The sequence below is a fragment of the Eptesicus fuscus genome, chromosome 7 (genome assembly GCF_027574615.1).
Source record: "Eptesicus fuscus isolate TK198812 chromosome 7, DD_ASM_mEF_20220401, whole genome shotgun sequence".
In the NCBI taxonomy this organism is placed as follows: Eukaryota; Metazoa; Chordata; class Mammalia; order Chiroptera; family Vespertilionidae; genus Eptesicus; species Eptesicus fuscus.
Window position 1 is genome coordinate 101,545,838 of NC_072479.1, and position 17,942 is coordinate 101,563,779.

Sequence of the window (17,942 nt, forward strand, 5' to 3'; positions counted from 1 at the left end):
TGAAATCAATGAAACTGAGCCCCAAAGCCCCTGCTTTGTTCTCTATTCCAATTCCCTAGCACCGCATTCATTCACACAACACACACATACCGAGCCCCGGACCGGCGAGGCAGGCCTGCCTGCAGCTCAGCTCACCTGTGGGAGGAGCCGAGGCTAACTGTGGCCGAGTAAAAGGTGCCGGGGAGGGGCGACAGGTGCCGCCCGCTGGAAACAGGGGCTTCTGGGGCGGCGGCGGGGGGCAGTCTGATCTGGAAAACAAACTTGGTCACGGGGAAGGGCTTGGCCCTGGCCAGCGCTAGAGGGTCTGGAAGTTCTAGCTGGGAGGGCTGCCTCACTCTGGGGCTTGCTCGGACACCCACACAGACACACGGACACAATCAGGAGCCGACTGGACCAGAGGGCGAAGGGCCTCCATAACCACCTGGTGGGAGCACCATGCCCTCCCCACTGGGAACCAAGGGCCAGAGACTAAAACACGCCGCGCTCCCAAGGGCACATGGCCAGTGGTTGGCAGAGTGGGCACGGGCTGGGCCAGCTCTGGACCCCATGAGCCAACCTGAGGCCTAACAAAGCCGGCCCCACTCTCCCGCTGTCCCCTTACGATGGTGCCGGGCGTGGGGGAAACGGACCGGACCGAAGAGGGGCTGGGGCCTCGCAGCCGCATCCACAAGGTGTCCGTTCGCCTTCGGGGGATCCTGGGAAGCAGGGCCTGGAGGCCGCGCCCAGCCCCACCTGCAGAGGCCATCTGGAGTCAGGCCCTGGCACTGGCCTTGGCGGCAAGAGTGTGGCCAGAGCTTTGAACAAAGGGAGCCAGCAAGGCCAGCCGGGAGGCCCTACAATCACCACTGTCCTCACGCCCGCAAGACAGGGGCCCAGAAGGAGGTGGCAGGACACGGTGTCAGAATGGGGCCCCCATGTACCCGGCGAAGACCGGACAGCCAGGGAGAAGGGGCTCCCTCCCTCCCCCTTGGCCCAAGAAGACCCAAGAGGACAGTAGCAAATTCCAACGAAGAGCGAGGGTTGGGGGACACACGAAAAAGCACTACTGCTGGGCCGAGCGTGTGCAGGTGCTTCGCACGCTGTGACCGAGCTCATTACTTCTCACCGCTTTGGAGGCCTACACCCATTTTACAGATGGGAAAGCCAAGGCTGGCAGAGGTCATCGCTTGCTCAAGGGCACACAGCCAGTAAAAGAAATGCCAGCACCCAAACCCTGGTAGGGTTTACTCCACAGCCTGTACAGCAGGAGGAAACCTGGCCCCAGGGTTTAAAATGAACTAGGTGAAACACAAAAAAATAAAAAGAAATAAAATGAACTAGATGACTACTAGACAAACAGCAAGTCCTGCCCCCAGGCTGGTCCTGCATGTGGACCAGGAGTACTGGCTTTCTGAGTGACCCTGGCCTGCCCCTCCCCCTCTCTGGGCCTCAGTTTCCCTTCGAGAAAAAGAAGGCTCTGGACCGGGGGCTGTCCAGGAGCAGGTGTGCGTCTGTGCCAAAAGCTGCCTCTCTGTGCCCTTTGCCCTCAAGCCAGCGGTTCCAGGCTTCAGTCCGGAGCCCCAGAGCCGTGGTTGGTAAGAGGGTCCTTTACACCTAGCCCAATTTCACAAACAGTAAGGGTATGGGTACCCCCTTTCACAGGTGAGAATGCTGAGGCTCAGAGGGAGAAAGTCACACAACACATGAGGAGGAGACTGGGGACCTGAACCTGGACCTGCCCCCAAGTCCCAACCCCCTGCTCCCGGGCTACGTGAGGCCGCTTCCTATGCCTGCGTCCGTGCCAGCCACTTCCTCCTCCTCCATCCGAGAAGCTCCACGGAACACCCTCTCTGGGCAAACCACATGCTGGGCTCTAGGGACGGAGGGTGGAAGCAAACCAATGCCGCCTGCCTGGAGGAGCGTGGCATCAGAGAAAACCCTTAAATGACTGCGCCCTGCACTGCGCCTTCCTCCCCTCTGCGCCCAGCAGTGCTCAGCGGAGGGTAAGCTACGAGGCGATCGGCAGTGACCATGACGTCCGGCTGGCACTTCAGTTTACGATGCTTCCCCGTGCCACGCGTCACGCCCTTCTGCCTCCTGACAGCCCTCGGTCAGCCAGGCGGCAGCATCACACACTCTTTCCAGATGGGGACACCAGCCCCGCGCAGCCGCGCAAAGCAGGCCTGGCGGCGCCCGCGCTGTCTGATGTCTCCCTCCCACGTTCTGTCTCCCGCGCTCCGTCCCTCAGGGGGGGGCTGGGCGTAACGGCACCGTGGGGGCCACTCAGCCACGATGCTCCTGCTTCTCCGTGTGGGAATGGGGACAGCGCAGTGCCATCGCTAGAACTGCTGTGACCGATCGCACTGTTCAGCAGGAAGCATGCGCCGAGGCCGCGTGCCCTCCCCCTCCCCGTCCCCTCTGACAGGCAGGGGAGGCTCCCTGGTTAGCAGACTTCATACCCAAGAGGCGGGGACCGCCTCACCCCCCGCTCTGAATCCAAGAGCCCAGCACACTGCCTGGCCGCTCTCCTCCTCTCCCAAGGACGCGGACGGAGCGAGGAGACACAGGCGCTGGCCGCCTGCTCTAGCAGCTCCAGTTCACAGTGACCCACACAGCACCCCCTCTGCAAACAGCCGCCGTCGCCGCCAGGAGGGCCCCGACTCCAGACCGGGCGGCTGGGAAGTGGCTTCTGAAGGCACGCGCCTCTGCCTCTTTACTCCTGGGCGAGGGCCGGGCCAGATGTCCGTGATGTGTTTAAAACAACAAAACGAGAGCAAACTCAGACTTCCAGCAGGAAGCACATCCGGAGAGAGGGAGCCTAAAAGCAACGACCCCTGCCCCCGCCCCAGGCTAGTGGGGAGCCTGCGTCATTCCCAAGCCTGCCTGCGCCGAATCCGGAGGCCGGACCCCAGGGAGGGGCCTCGCCGGAGCCAGCAGGAGCCCAGGCCTCTCTGTCCACCACGTTCTCCTCCCAGGAGACAAGGCGCGGGTGCTCATCCAGCCTGGCCTTTCCCACGCCCGCTCGAGGCCCAGGGCACCCACAGCTGGGAGCAGAGCTGAAAGCACCCTTCTCTGCCCAGCCTGCCTCACCCAACCTGCTGCTGCCAACCCCACCTGGGGTGGCCCCAGGGACAAGTGACTAAAACATGCTGCCCCAGAACCAAGTTCCGACTTCAGAGCCTCAAATCCCGGCATCTTCCCTCCTCCGCGTCCCCACAGTTGTCGGGGGGCCCCAGAGCCGCGGAGCTGGAGCCGGGGACACTTACCCAGGTAGATATCTCCGAAGGACCCGCTCCCGATCTTCCGGCCCAGGCGGTACTTATTCCCCACACGGAGCTCCATGGTTCGCTCTCACTGCGGAGGGAAGCAGAAACACGGGGCTCAGCGGAGCAGGCAAAGCCCCGGGAACTGGGAGAGCAGCCTTCTCCCTCCCACCCCCTGGGAAGGCGATCTGGCCTCGCCTGGCCTGAGGACAGCCAGGTGTCGGGTGGCCCGAGAGCCTCCAGGTGTGGGCAACGGCCGAGGCCGGCTTAGCAGAGGTGTCAGCTGGGCCAGGCAAAAGGTGGAATTGGAGACAAGGCCCGGGAGCAAACTTTGGGGGACCCTCACTCAGGGACCCTCCAATTGGAGCCCCTCAGGGGCAGGCCAGTCATGAGCCAAGACCCTAAAAGGAAAGTCAAGGACAAAGGGGCTGAAGGGGCCGGGGGATGCGGGAGCTGATCGTCCAGGTGGTGCTGCCATGGCAACCACCAGCAAGTTCCAACCTCCAGGGATGGAAGAACGCTGAGCAGAGGGGTCCCTAAGCTCCTCGGTCCCTCTAGGGCTCAGAAATCACAGCTGTCCCGCCCCATCCCCACCCCAGGCTTCCAGTGCCAAGAACCAGAGGCCGGGCCTCCACAGCTGGCCTGGTGTGCCCAGAGGCCAGACCTTGCCAGTCTCCAGTGTGCCCCGCAGAAGGGACCCTTCCTCCGTGGTCTCCTTCTCGCCGCCTCACAACACCGGGGCCTCCCACACAGGCCGCTCCGCACCCGTTTCCCTGGGTGGACTGTTGGGGCCGGACTCCTTCCGGACCGGGACCCCCAGGAGGGCCTTCAAGAGGGCAACTGAACAAGTGAAGGGACCAAAGCCAGGTTTTTGGCCTCCAGTCTGAGCTTCTGTGGCTTGGGAGGTGGGGGAGGGGAGGGCAGCTGGGAGAAGGGTACGGATTCACAGCTTGTCCACATCCGGTGTCCCGACCCGGGTGTCCAAGCCTGTGGGACATCAGGGTCCCTGGTGGACACCCCCTGCTCTGGCCTGGAGCGCTTGGGGTCCTGGCGAGGGGAGGAGGAAACCCCACGGTCTGGAGGCGGTTTCTGCTGTGGGGGGAGAGGAGATGGTAGACCATGAATGAAATTGGGAGAGCAGTAGGGGACCCCTAGATCTCGCTGAGTCTACAAGAGGCCAGCGTACAAGACTATCAAGAGGGGCCTTCGGCCTGGCTGGTGTGGCCAGCTGGTTGATCACTGTCCAGTACACTGAAAGGTCGCTGGTTCAATTCCCGGTCAGGGCACATGCCCGGGTTGTGGGTTCCCTTCCAAGTTCTCTCTCACATCAATGTTTGTCTCTTGTCTCTCCCTCCCTTCCTCCCTCTCTTAAAAAAAAAAAAAAAGAGGGGCCTTGTCTGCAGCCCGGGAACGCAGACCCAGGGGGCCGTGCCCTGTCCACCCCAGCCCACAGCAGCTCGTCAGTGCATCTCCTCACTCACCGCCAACACAGGGTTCTTGCCCCCCACCTGGCGGCCTCGCACCCCCACAAACAGGACTTACTTCCTGCCAGGGCGGCAGCTGTGCCAGGCACAGAGGTTCTGCCCCTTCCCCGGGCCAAGAGCAAGCCTCCTCCAAAGCCAGACGCCCCTGGGAAGGGAGAAGGGAGACCAGCCCACAGATGGCCGGGCTGCGCTCTCCCCGGCAGAGGCAAGGTGCCAGAGCTCCTGCCCAGGAGACATCCAGCCGGCACCTGGCTCCCAGGGAGCCACCACCGGCCCTTCCCCAGTGGCCACAGGAAGCAGTCTCCGCCCCAGAGCTGGCCAAACTCGGCTCTTAACCACGGGCCTCTGCGCACACGCCCGGCCGGTCCCAGCTGAGGTGCCAGGCTGCCAGCTCACACACTCCGTCCACATCTGCAGGAAACCCACACGCCACACACCGCGCATCCACGCCGTCCGTCCTGTGTGTACACTTCCAGAAAGAAGGAAAGCAGGCAGTCACCATGAGCCCTGCTGGGGGAGGGGGTGCGGGCCTACACACACAGCCCCCCCCCCCCCCACTCCCCACGTCTGTGCTCCACCAACGCCAATTCAGAGACCACGCATGGCAGCCGGGAAAGCCGCAGGTTCGGAAAAGGAACATAAATACACCCGCATCCTATATTACATAAATACCCACGCCAGGTTATATAAATACCCGTGCCCTCCGTCTGGGTGTCTTACATAAATATACGCACATGACCCCCCAACCCTCCCCACTCACCGGGCTGCCCGCGGGGAAGGGGAGAAGAGAAGGTGCCAACCAGCCACCCTGCTCTGTGCTGGCCGCCCAGACCCCAGCCAGAGCCTGGCCTGTCCCAGCACCCCCCCCCCCCCCCCCCAGCCTCCCCTAGGAGAGGAGAAAGGATTGAGTCAGGAATGGGAGAGGCTCTCCAGTTCTGTGCTGCTTCTCCCTCGGGGGCGGGGGAGGGGGCAATAAACGAAGTATTAAAAAAAAAAGGCAGACAGGAAGACTCCAGAGTTTCAGCTAGTTACAATTAGACAACTACCAAGCGACACAACACACGGGCAGTTTTCTAACTCCCTGTCCGCCCCCCAACACCCCGGCCCCCAGCCAGGGAGGGCCCTTGTCTCTGGACCATTAAAATAAAAACTGGAGGAACATGCTAGGCAGAAGGCAAAAGAGCCCAAACACATTTGGGGGTGCAACTTAGATACCCTGACCCCCTCCCCTCTCCCCAGATCTTTCACCCCGAGGGAGGCTGCGCCCACATACGCAGGAAAACTACGGCAAAGTTGGGAGGGGGCCCACCCCACTCTGAGTTTGGGTGTGATGGAGCCTGGGAATCCTCTCTCTGGAGACACCCCGGCGCACACGGAGTTTTAGGTTCCACAGAGACTTGCAAAACATGGGCTTCTCCCAGGCAGAAATGGGAGAATCCGAGCTGATAAATAACCCCCACCCCTTTCTTTCTCTCCACAAAGGAACACAGACTCGGTGGCTGGGTGACTATACACCCCCTCAATCTCAGGGCCCCCCGGCGCCCCATCCCACCTCCGGGAGCAGCCTAGCTGACCCCCCAGGTCCGAAGCACCGAGCCAGGGGAGAAGCTGCTGATTGTCCGGCGAAACAGACAGAAGCCCAGGGTTTGACGGAGAAGCTCGAATGAACAGTATCGGGTGCCCCCAGCACCCCAGACCCGGACCCCCTCCCTCAATGTCCCCAAATCACAGCCTGGGGTGGCCGCTGAGGGGTGGCTGCGACCTTAAAGGGTCCAATCTGGGGGAGGGGGAGGCGGGCTGGACTGGGGGGCCTCTCCCCCATCCCCCCACGAGCCAGCAAAATAATAGTCACCCTCCTCCTCCTCCTCTCGGCCTCAGCGGCGCCTTTGTCCTCGCGGGCCGAGCGGGCGGCGCCCGGCTGCCCCCTCCCCCCGGTTCCCGAGTGCAGCGCGCGGGTGTCGCCCTCCCCTCCCTCTCGCGCAAAAACAAAGAGGCGGAGGGAGCCCCGTTTCCCCCCGGGTTTGCGCCCCTCCGCGAGCCCCAGGTCCCCCAATATTTACCCCGCCGGGAAGGCGCCGGTGCCGGGCCGCTGCTCGGGGGGCTGCCGCGAGCGGGAGCGGCCCGCCGGGCCGGATGCGGGAGGATTCGCGGGGCAGCCCGGCCGCCAGCCTCTCCGCCCGCCGCCTGCTCCGCTCGCCCTGGCCGGGCTCAGGCTCGGGCTCTCGCCGCCGCCGCCGCCTCCTCCTCCGGGCGCTCCAGCCCGCCGCCCCCGCCGCCGGCTCGCGCTCCCGCCCCGCGCGCGCCCGCCGGCTCCCATTGAGCCCGGGCCCGCCCGCTGATGTCATCCCCGGCTCGCCGCCGCCCCGGAGGATTTAAAGGGCCCGCGCCCTCCGCTCCCGGGGACGCTTGGGGGCCACGGCGGGAAAGCACAGCCCCCCAACCACGCGGGGAGCGCCTTGCAGGAACGAGGTCTCCCGGGTGGGGCCGGGGAGCACACACAGGCACTGACCTCCCAAAAAAACGAGGTGGGGCGGGTTGGGGAGGAGGAGGGCGCACAAAAAGCTGGGGTGTTCTAGACCCAAATCGTCTTACCCCTCCCCGGCCCCCCGCTGGGCGCTCTCTCTTACAGCACAACAGGCCCCTCCGCAGGCCCGTGGATTCACGCTTTACTGCAAAAGGAGAATGTTTAGAGAGTTGGGGTTCACTCGACTTCCGGCTCTGAGTGCTGCAGAGTCCACAGGCCCGATTGATTCTGGGGAGAAAGATTTGACAGGACAACAAGTGGGGCCGGTGTTGCTCAGTGGTTGAGCCTCGACCTATGAACCAGGAGATCACAGTTCAATCCCCAGTCAGGGCACACGCCTGGGTTGTGGGCTGGATCCCCAGTAGGGGGGATGCAGGAGGCAGCCCATCAATGATTCCCTCTCATCATTGGTGTTTCTATCTCCCTCTCCCTTCCTCTCTGAAAGCAATAAAAACATATTTTAAAAAAGAGAGAGAGATGGAAGGATTCTGACTAAAGGTCCGGAGAGGGAGCCAGGGCTCAGCTACTCTCTCCTCCCCAAGAAAAAACCAAAAGCAAGGACATTTTTCTTCTCCCTCTGCCCTCTCCCTGCAGCTCAAACTGTGATGGGCCCAGCAGATTCCTTTCCCCATTCATTTCAGCAGGGACCCCACACACTGCCTTGCACCAGCGCTTGAGTCAGGGTCCTGTGTTCTGGGCTTAGGCTTCCATATCTGCAAATCGGGAAGGACCCCTCCCTCCCCGGGGCGCTGGGAGAATTATTTAGGCTTCCTGCTGGCTTCCAGAGTAGCCATGAAAGGTTCCAGGGCAGAGTCATTAAAATAATGGTGTTTACATCGGGCCATGCAAAGCTCCACATGATGACACATCCACTCACACGCACAATTGTGACCGACACACAACACGCAGAGTGCACAGCACCCCATCCCGGAAGCGTGGTTCCTGGGAAGAGTCACTTCCGTAATAACTGCATCCTTAGAGCCCGAGGGATTTAGTCACACACTGTCCAGGCTTGTGGGAATCCCACAGGCCAGGCTGTCTGTGCGGAACAGGAAGCTGGCCCAGAGAGGGGCAGGGTTTTGCCCGGGACCACACAGCGCAGCAGGATGGCTCTGTTCTCCCCATGGTCCCTGGGAAGCTGAATCTATGATGAGCTCATTTCCAAGAGCAGGAGAGTGAGGACGAGCCTCCCAGGAGAGGTCTGCAGCAGGCAACTGGGACCCGCGCTCAGGGCCACCTTTGCCAGAACAGGGGGCAGAAGGGCGTGGGGGTGGGACACAGGTGTCACCAGCCAAGGGAGTGGGTTTTGCTCGGCCTGCCTGGTGGTTTTGGTTATTTCTTTCATTTCGTTCATTGATTCCCAATGTTTTAAAATGGAAAGATTTCATAGGACAAGTCCCTATTCCCTACTTTTCTTGAAGCTCTGGGAGAACAGGCAACTCTGGGCCCAAACGCCCAGGGTCCTGGCCACACCCTGCTGGCCGGGGCAGCAGCCGCCTTCCTTGGTGACAGCCCACGGGTCCCACCTTGTTTCCTCACAGCAGCTTGCTTTACCCACATTCATGACTCCCTTCGTCCCCTGGAGGTCCCCAGTGTGGCCCTGTCCGTTGTCGCGTTTTCATCCCAGTCTCACTGACACGACTCCTGGGCCTCCGTTTCCAGCGTCAGGGTGCCCAGGCTGGGGCCCTAGGCAGAGAGACCCTGCCACGCTGAGCCGAGGTGGAGAGCACCCCCATCCTCACCACCCCAACCTCCCGCCTGGGTCCTGCCTCCCAGTGACCGGCCCTCCCTGTCTGGACAGGACTAGCCCTTCCCCAGCACCTACTGATGCCGAGCACCAGGCACAGGGAGAGGTGGTTATCTCACGTAATCCCCTCAGACAACAGATTAAACCCTTCTCTGTTCTTTAAGGAGAGGGACCCTGAGGCTCCCAGAGTGCTTGCCCACGGGCGCACATCAACCACCAGCGGCTGCTCCCTATCATGTCACATGCTCCCCTCCGCATTCCAGAACTCGGAACCACCACCACCCTCTGGGTTGAAGATCCTGGTGGGTTCCCTGGGCCAACCAGTCTTAAGACTCACTCCTCCCTTCAAAGGCCTGCTCCTCCTCTCTCTCCTGCGGTCCCCACCCACTGTCTCCCTTGGAAAAAGCTCCTCGCCCTGGCCGGTGTGGCTCAGTGGTTGGTGCCTAGTCCTGTGCACCGGGAGCTCCTGGGTTTGAATCCTGGTGGTCAGGGCACATACCTAGGTTGCAGGTTCGGTTTGATCCCCAGTCGCCAACTGATATTTCTCTCTCGCAAAGATGTTTCTCTCTCTCTTCCTCCCTCTCTAAAAAATCAATTTTAAAAAATTTTTTAAAACCTCCCCAAACCCCTCCCCTAATTAGCTGTGCTGTGGACCCAAGTTATCCTCCCTCCTACTTCCCTCAAAGACCAAAGATCCTTCCCAAGAGCTTTGCAGCTCAGCTCTAAGGAGACACAAAAGCCAGCTGAGGAATTAACACGGCTCCAAAGACAAAGAAACCTCCCTTACTGAGCTCCAGCAGCCTCCGTGCCTGGCTCCTCTCCAGGAGGGATTCTCAGTGATCCCTTCTGGCAATCCACTCAGGGGTGTAGCCAGCTTGAGTCCCCCTGGCCCCCACCCTACACACCCACCCACCAGCCAGAAGAGGCAAGCAGGCCTGGAGCCAGAGGTGCCAGTGAAGTCCCAGCTCCCTGTGGGCCCCACCCTGGGGTTCAGCTGCTCTGCACGGGGCCAGGAGTGGCAGTCCCTCAGCACCTTTACTGTCTGAAATGCATACCCGATTCTTGCCCTGGCTGGTTAGCTCAGTGGGTAAAACATCGGCCCATGGACTGAAGGGTCCCAGGTTCGATTCCGGTTAGGAACATGTACCTTGGTTGCAGGTTCCCTGGCCCTGGTCAGGGTGCATCCAGGAGGCAACCAATCGATGTTTTTCTCTGTCTCTCCCTCTCCCTTCCACCTTCTCTTTATTTTTTTAAAATATATTTTATTGATTTTTTACAGAAAGGAAGGGAGAGGGATAGAGAGGGATAGAGAGGTAGGAACATCGATGAGAGAGAAAGATCAATCATCTGCCTCCTGCACATCCCCCACTGGGGATGTGCCCGCAACAAAGGTACATGCCCTTGACCAGAATCGAACCTGGGACCCTTGAGTCCGCAGGCCGACGCTCTACCTACTGAGCCAAACCAGCTAGGGCCCACCGTCTCTTAAAAAAAAAAAAAATCACCCTGACCAGTTTGGCTCAGTGGATAGAGCGTTGGCCTTCGGACTCAAGGGTCCCAGGTTCGATTCTGGTCAAGGGCATGTACCTTGGTTGCAGGCACATCCCCAGTGGGGGGTGCATAGGAGGCAGCTGATCGATGTTTCTCTCTCATCGATGTTTCTGGCTCTCTATCCCTCTTCCTCTCTGTAAAAAATCAATAAAATATATTTAAAAAATAAATCAATGAAAAAATATCCTTGGGGGAGGATTAACAAAATAAATAAGTAAATAAAAATATATACCAGATTCCTTGGCACCCAGAGCACTGGGCCTTGAGGACAGCCCGGGAATTGCTCTACGATAATAAGGATATCACCGCTGCAGCCAGTGATGGGAGGAAGATTTCAGTCCTCCCAAAGGGATCTGCAACCCGAGTCCCAGCTGTGGGCCCCGGCGTTTAGCATGTTCCTACCCATCAGGTCCTACACAATCCATCCCGAGGAGTCCTCCAGCCTCGGCCTGAGCCCTGGCTGTTCCCACTGCCTGGAATGCTTTTCCCTCAGACTCCTCATGCTCGTTCCCTCCTCTCCCTCAGGTCTGACTCTCAAGTCACCTTCATGGAGAAGCCCGCAAGGGCTCTGCCTCTCCCTTCTCTGCCGTATTTTTCCCTGGCACTTACCACACTAACATGTTCTATGTGGTACTCATTTGATTTGATTTTTGGGGGGGCGGGGAGCAGGTCTGAGTCTCCCACTAGAAAATAAGTTGCATGAAGGCAGGGAGTCATGCTATCTGGGGCACCACAGTCACCAGCATCAAGGACAGTGTCTGGCACATAGGCGGAACTCGGCAAATATTTGCCGAGAGAGCGAATGCATGAAATGTGAAGGGGCTTCTCCCCTCTCTCGGATAAGACATTAAGAGCTATCATTTTATTGAGCACCTACTGTGTGCCAGGCCCTCTGCATTAACTCCTTCCACCCTCACATCCACCCTCAGCGGAGACAGTGGCCTGGCAGACCACCCCTTAACCATGTCACCCAGCAAGTGGAGGAGAACACAGTTCTAGACAAGCCCCCACCCCCTTCCACCAGACTCCTGGGCCCCTCCGCTAGAGAAGCAATTCTGGGTCCTTGTCCAGAGCCACAAGGGCCCGTGAGGCTCCTTCACGCCACCTCCACCATTTCACAGGCAGGGGGCCTGAGGCCAGGGGGCCTTGCTCAAGGTCACAGCGGGAGCCCGAGGCGGGAGCCCACAGTGGTGAAGAAGCTGCCTTCAGCCCTAGCTGGCTTGGCTCAGTGGATAGAGCGTTGGCCTGCGGAAGGAAGAGTTCCGGGTTCGATTCCGGTCAGGGGCATGTGCCCAGGTTGTGAGCTCAATCGGGAGGCAGCCGATCAATGATTCTCATCATTGCTGTTTCTCTTTCTCTCTCTCCCCCCCTCTCCCTTTCTCTCTGAAATCAAGAAATGTCCTAATAAATAAAAGGGTAATATGCAAATTAGCCATCACTCCATCACAAAGATGACGGTGCCCAGTCCTCTCAGCCCCGCCAGAGTCCCCCAGTCCCGGGGGGTGGTGGCCACTGAGACCAGGCAGCGTGAGCAGCCTGGCGGAATGCATTCCGCGCCCAGCCGCGGATGGGCCTCTGGGCCGCGGGCACGGAGCGGCCAGGCCCCGCAGAGAGCTACTGGCGCACAGATTCGTGGGCAGGGCTACGTGTGTGTGTGTGCGCGCGCGTGTGTGTGTGTGTGTGCATTTAAAGAAGCTGCCTTCAAATGCTGACTGCCATGTTTAACTGTGTGACCTTAGGAATGTTCCTGAAACTCTCAGAGCCTCAATTGTAAATGGGGCTAATACAGATGACCATCCACAAAACTACGTGGCCTGGAAGAAGCCGGAGCAAGAGCAAGAAGTTGACACTATCCCTATTCTGAGGAGCAGACGAGTGACATCTGGGCCGCCCCCGCCCCCTTCTAGCATCACAGTCTTCGTCTCCAGCTTCTTCCTTTCCCGCTTTCCCTGCCCCTGGAGGGCCCCCCCCCCCCAGCCCCTTCGAGGTGAGTGGGGTGAAGGCATACAGACCTATGTGGCCCGGGGGAGCCACTGGCCTTGCCCACCCTCTGCTTTTCCCCGTGGTCTTGGCTCTAGGAGGCCCCTGCAGACATTTCTCTGGGGTCTTCCCTCTTCCTCTTCTCACTGGCTCTGCTCTGAGAGGTGTTCCCAGACCTGCCAGCCTGAAGATGCTGCCCTGTGCACCCTCCTTGCCCAGCGAGGCCTCAGCTCTGTGCCCCTAGACCCTTCCACGACGTCCCCCCCCCACCTCTGCCTGCAAGGCCATTCCCCAGCAGTGGTCCTCCCTCGTCCTCCATCTTCAGCAGAGACGCAGCAGGGCAGGGGAGCGGGAGGCCTGGCCTGGGGCCAGAGGAGCGCCAGCTCAGCCACCGCGTTTCCGAGGGAACTAGGAGAACCACAGCCCGCTTTGGGGGGCTGGACAAGGAGCCCTCCACAGCTCTTCCGTCAGTCTCCCTGTCTGTAAACTAAGGGCTGCCCTGGCCGGGGAAGGCCTATACGTTCCACATCTGGGGTACTCTGTTGAGAAAGATCCGGAGATCACACACATCTGGGCTCAGTGGGAAAGGGTCCTCCCTCCCCCGCTCACCCCCATATTCAGAACGTGTGCACTTCCCATCCGCTCGGCCTCCCAGCTGTATTTCGAACCAGACACCTCTCATGTGTGTATCTTTCACTTGGATACCACAGAGGTCTGCTGGTTGGTGAGATCACACCCCACGGCTCCCTCTGGCCTCAGTGTGAAGTCCATGTTCTCTCCCACCTGCCTCTCAGACCTCATCTCGAACCTGGCTTCCTCCCAGTCTTCTCCCACTTCATCATACCCCAGGGCCTTTGCACTTGCTGCTCCTTGTGCCTGGAATTACCTCCCCTCAGTTCTTCAGAGGCCACACACAGTGAGTGCCACACACGGATCCACGTAACCTGGGGCAGTGGAGGCACCAAGGGGTGGCAAGCCAACCCTCATGGTTCAAGTCACAACTCAAAAGTCACCTCATCACAGAGGCCTTCCCTGACCACACAATCTTCCTTCCTTCCTTCCTTCCTTCCTTCCTTCCTTCCTTCCTTCCTTCCTTCTTTCCTTCATTTTGAGAGAAAGGGAGAGAGGGAGAGAGATAGAAGAGAGAGATAGAGAGATGGAAGTTTGTGGTCCCACCTATCTATGAATTCACTGGTAGATTCTTGTATGAGCCCTGTCTGGGGATCAAACCCACAACCCTGTGGTATCAGGGATGATGCTCTAACCAAGTTACCGGACGAGGGCGGACCACATCATCTTTTTATGTTTTCAGTTAATCCTCACCAGAGGATGTTTTTCCCATTGATTTTTTTTTAGAGAGAGTGGAAGGATTAGAGGGAATGGGGGGAGGGAGGGAAACACCAAGTGGTTGCCTCCCACACCCGCCCTGACCAGGGCCAGGATTGAACCTGCAACTGAGGTATGTGCCCTTGATGGGGAATCAAACCCAGGACCCTTTAGTGTGTGGGCCGATGCTCCAACCACTTAGCTACACAGGCCAGAGCTGACCACACGATCTTAAGTGGCCCCCTGCCCCTCGGTTCCCTGTGGCTGGGTTTGCCTGCCCTATTTTCTTTATGGCACTTATTATAGGCTGAAAACATTAACTTGTGGGTTGTTGGGTGTTTTTTTTTTTTTTTCATGCCCTTCATAAGCTCCAAGAGAAAGAAACCCTCCTATAAGTGCTCCTGTGGGTGTCCAATTGGTAATGGGTGCCCCAGAATAATTGTGCAATTAACGAATTCTGCCTCAGGTGTGTGACCATGCGGGTGGGGTCAGGGCTTGGCACTTTCAGTCCCTCAGGGACAGGCCTGTGGCTCCTCCCCACCCCACCACTGGGTCTCACAGTGGGCCCCCTGCTGGGCACAACCTCCCTGTTTATACCACTGCCAACTCTCTAAAACTCGCTCCTTCCATCCTGTGGGAATTCGAGGAATGCCATTCCCAGGACACAACCACTAATTAGCTAGGCCCCGGAATTAAGGCGATTGCCACGGCTAATAATCCCAATTCCCACAACACTTCTCAACGCAGCCCAGCTGGGGCAATTCATCACCTCCTCGCCACGTCACGTGTCTGTCCACAAACATCTCCTGATGCCAGCTCCTTAGGGGCCTGAGCGGTCCCCCAGGGCCCTGCCTGCCAGGAGGTGAGGAGCCACGGGGGAAGCTGAGCATGCGCACACACACACACACAGAGATGGACTAGCGATGCTAAAGAGAACATGCCAGGCAGTGAGTGCCGCACACAGACCCACGGAACCTGGGGCAGTGGAGGCACCAAGGGGTGGCAAGCCAACCCTCTCCCCCTCCCCCAGGGTATTCCATGAGGTGCATAACCAGGGTCTTCTTTTTAAAAAATATTTATTGATTTCAGAGAGGAAGGAGAGGGAGAGAGATAGAAATATCAATGAGAGAGAGAATCATTGATCGGCACACCCCATACTGGGGATCAAGCCCGAAACCTGGGCATCTGCCCTGACCAGGAATCGAACCGTAACCTCCTGGTTCATAGGTTGACGCTCAACCACTGAGCCATGCTGGCTGGGCTAACCAAGGTCTTCTTAAACCTTACACAAATACACGATCCGGACAGGTCCCTTATTATTATAAGATAATAATATATTATCTTATTTTTTTTTTATTGAGTTCAGAGAGGAAGGGAGAGGGAGAGAGAAATAGAAACATCAATGATGAGAGAGAATCATGGATCAGCTGCCTCCTGCATGCCCCTCCACTGGGGATCAAGCCTATAACCTGGGCATGTGCCCTGAACCAAGACCTCTTGGGTCATAGGTCGATGCTCAACCACTGAACCACACTGGCCGGGCCCCCAAGCCCCTGCTAGAGAGAAATTTGGGAGTTGCCCCTGGGGAGGGCAGGAGGAGGCGGGGCTTGAAGCTGGGCGGATTTGGAGGGTGGAAGGCTGGGGAGGAACAGCCAGAGTGGACACTATGGTAGGAACCTCAGACATTGGGGGTGAGGGGCCACTCTGGGGAGAGCAGTCAATGGGACCCTGAGCGGCGGGGAGAGAAGGCTGAAGAGGAAGGAGGGGCAGCAGGTTTCCATCTCTAGCACCTGAATATGGGGCCGATGCACTGGGTTTGCTCAGAACAGCTTGTGTGTTCACGGGGAAGGGAAGAGGGAGAGAACCAGCAAACTAGCGTTTCCCGGACGGTGTGCCAGGCGCCGCCCAGGCACTGGGGTCTTGTTCAATTCTGCAACAACCCTCCGAGCTGGAGATCACCCACCTGCTTTACCTGTTGGAAGCCGGAGCCTGAGCGAGTTTAAGAGAACCTGACCTAATGTTCGCAAAGGCTCTGAGGGCTCCAGTTCACCCTTCCAGATCCCCAGGAGCCGCTCCCGCCTTGGGCCCTGTGCCCCAGGCTGCCTTGGTCTTCCTCAGTGGGTGCCAACGGGGACCTGCTCGGGGATCGGATCTGAGGCCCCCACTCCGTGGTCCCCTGGACCTTCAGGACTCGGCGTCTGCTCGCTCACGCTGCAAGCATCCGAGGGATTCTGGAGACCCTGACAGAGCTGTCTCCGAAGCAGACACCTGTGCCCAGGAAGTTGCCTAAGGGATCCACGGGGTGTGTGTGTGGGTGGGGGGGGGACCAGAATTTATATTCTTATTTAGTTGTTAATCTTAGCCTCCCGAAAATTCCATTTTGATGTATGTTTTATAACTCACATATTAGCACAGCAAAACATCCACACCTACGCAATAACACATATATACACATGCGATTACACTCAGAAAGACGCTTGCCAGACAGGGTGCCGCTGAGTTCGCATTAGCATTTGAGGGTCCCTGCAGGGAGTTCTCGTTTAGAAGCAGAGAGAACTGCCTCAACCTGCTGGGTTCAAATCCTCCCTCGGCTACTTCTGGGCCCTGTGGCTGGAGTTTGTAGGACCTTCCGAAACCTCAGTTTCATCTTAGAAACGGGCGTGGCGCTAACACCCACCGCAGGAGATTAAAAGAGATAATGTACCTAAAGCCGTAGCCCAGAGCCCGGCACCTGGATGCAGATGCAATTATCACTCATCCAGCGATAATCCAGCGATAATCCAGCCATAGGGAGCAGAGCTGAGGGCCTGGCCCTGCGGTGGGCCCTGCCCGGGTGGAGGGCGTCTGCTGAAGGGGACCCGAACCCACAACCGACCATGAGAAAACAGAGATCACACACATGTGGCCCCTTTTTCTGCCAGAATCGTGGGGGGCACGGGAGGACTTTCTATATAAATCAGCTCGCGTAACCCTCACCACACCTGGGCAGTAGCTGCATGTGGCCGTTTCCCAGATGTGACACCGAGGCTCAGAGGGCAGAGGTCACTACCAGATGACCTCCGTAGCCCAGAGCCCGTGTGTTTCCTACGACGCCTCCCTGTCTTCACCCCCGAATCCTTCCTCCAAGTGTTTAGAATGGTACCCATCCCTCAAATTAACATTAGGCAGCCATTAAAAATAATAATTACACACACACAAGTGACTAAGAACAACACGAGAAAATGCTTATGACACCATAGTCCGCGGGGAAAAGCAAGACCCAAAAGTTGTAAATAAAGTATAATCGATTTATACCAAAAGGGTTGTGCAGAGAAAAGACTGAAATACACCCAATACCCACAGCGGGCCTTTTTTGTGTGTTAGGACCCGGATGCTTTCCTACTTTTCTCCATTTGCCCACTAGTCAGTCGGCGCCTGTAACTTTTACAACGAAGAAGAGCTATCACATACAAACAATAAACACACGTGTGGCTGAGATGTTTGTAAACCTGCTCTTTCCTTCCTCTTCCACTCCCCCCCTTCAACCCCCTCCAAAGCCCATGCTTTCAGGACCAGAACCATGAGACACGGGAGGAGTTTGGGGAGCACCCAGCACCTCTCCAGACCCACGCAGCTCCGTCCCTGTGACCAGCCTGCTGTGATCAGGGCCCCTCTCTCCGTGGAGGGAGGCCCCCCACCCTGGGCCCTCCTCCCAGACCGCACGCAGGGCTCCCGCCGAGGCTCACCTGGCACGCGCCGCCGACCTCCGAGCGAGGAGCGCACACCTCCGCCTCCCAGCGCGGACTCCGCCGGGACGCCGCGCGCCGGGGGAGGAAACCCGCCGGGCGGGCGGGGCGGTGACGTCACCTCCAGGCCACGCCCCCAGCGCAGGCCACGCCCCTCCTTCCTGGCCCTCGGGGGTTCGTGGTTCTCGTGCTTGCGGGGTGAGGTGCTGGGGACACTGACCCGATACGCACGCCCCACGTGGGCCGGGCCCCCGGCCATCAGCCGCGCCTCCAAAGGGAACCTCCTAGGGCAGCCCTGGGTTGGGGGGCTCCCCCGGGAGGCCCCTCTCTTCTAGAGACAGGGTCCCTTTGAGGAGCCGCGAA

General features: G+C 58.9%; 1 protein-coding gene across 6 annotated transcripts in view; it reads right to left on the reverse strand.

Moving 5' to 3' along the window:
• The window catches only part of CSNK1E (casein kinase 1 epsilon), a 36,093-nt gene extending 18,463 nt beyond the window's left edge, over positions 1-17,630 (reverse strand). For 4 of the 6 annotated variants that reach the window (XM_008144628.3, XM_028149997.2, XM_028149999.2 and 1 more), the window contains exons 1-2: positions 6,787-7,029; positions 3,246-3,333 (exon numbers count right to left, since the gene is read on the reverse strand). In XM_008144628.3, the coding sequence (XP_008142850.1) occupies positions 3,246-3,321 (76 nt within the window). In that variant the 5' untranslated portion in view covers positions 3,322-3,333; positions 6,787-7,029. Of the gene's footprint in view, positions 1-3,245; positions 3,334-5,486; positions 5,519-6,786; positions 7,030-17,579 lie in introns of those variants that run through there. The other 2 variants (XM_054719519.1, XM_054719520.1) reach the window with 2 other exon arrangements.
• Between the last annotated feature and the right edge of the window lie 312 nt (positions 17,631-17,942).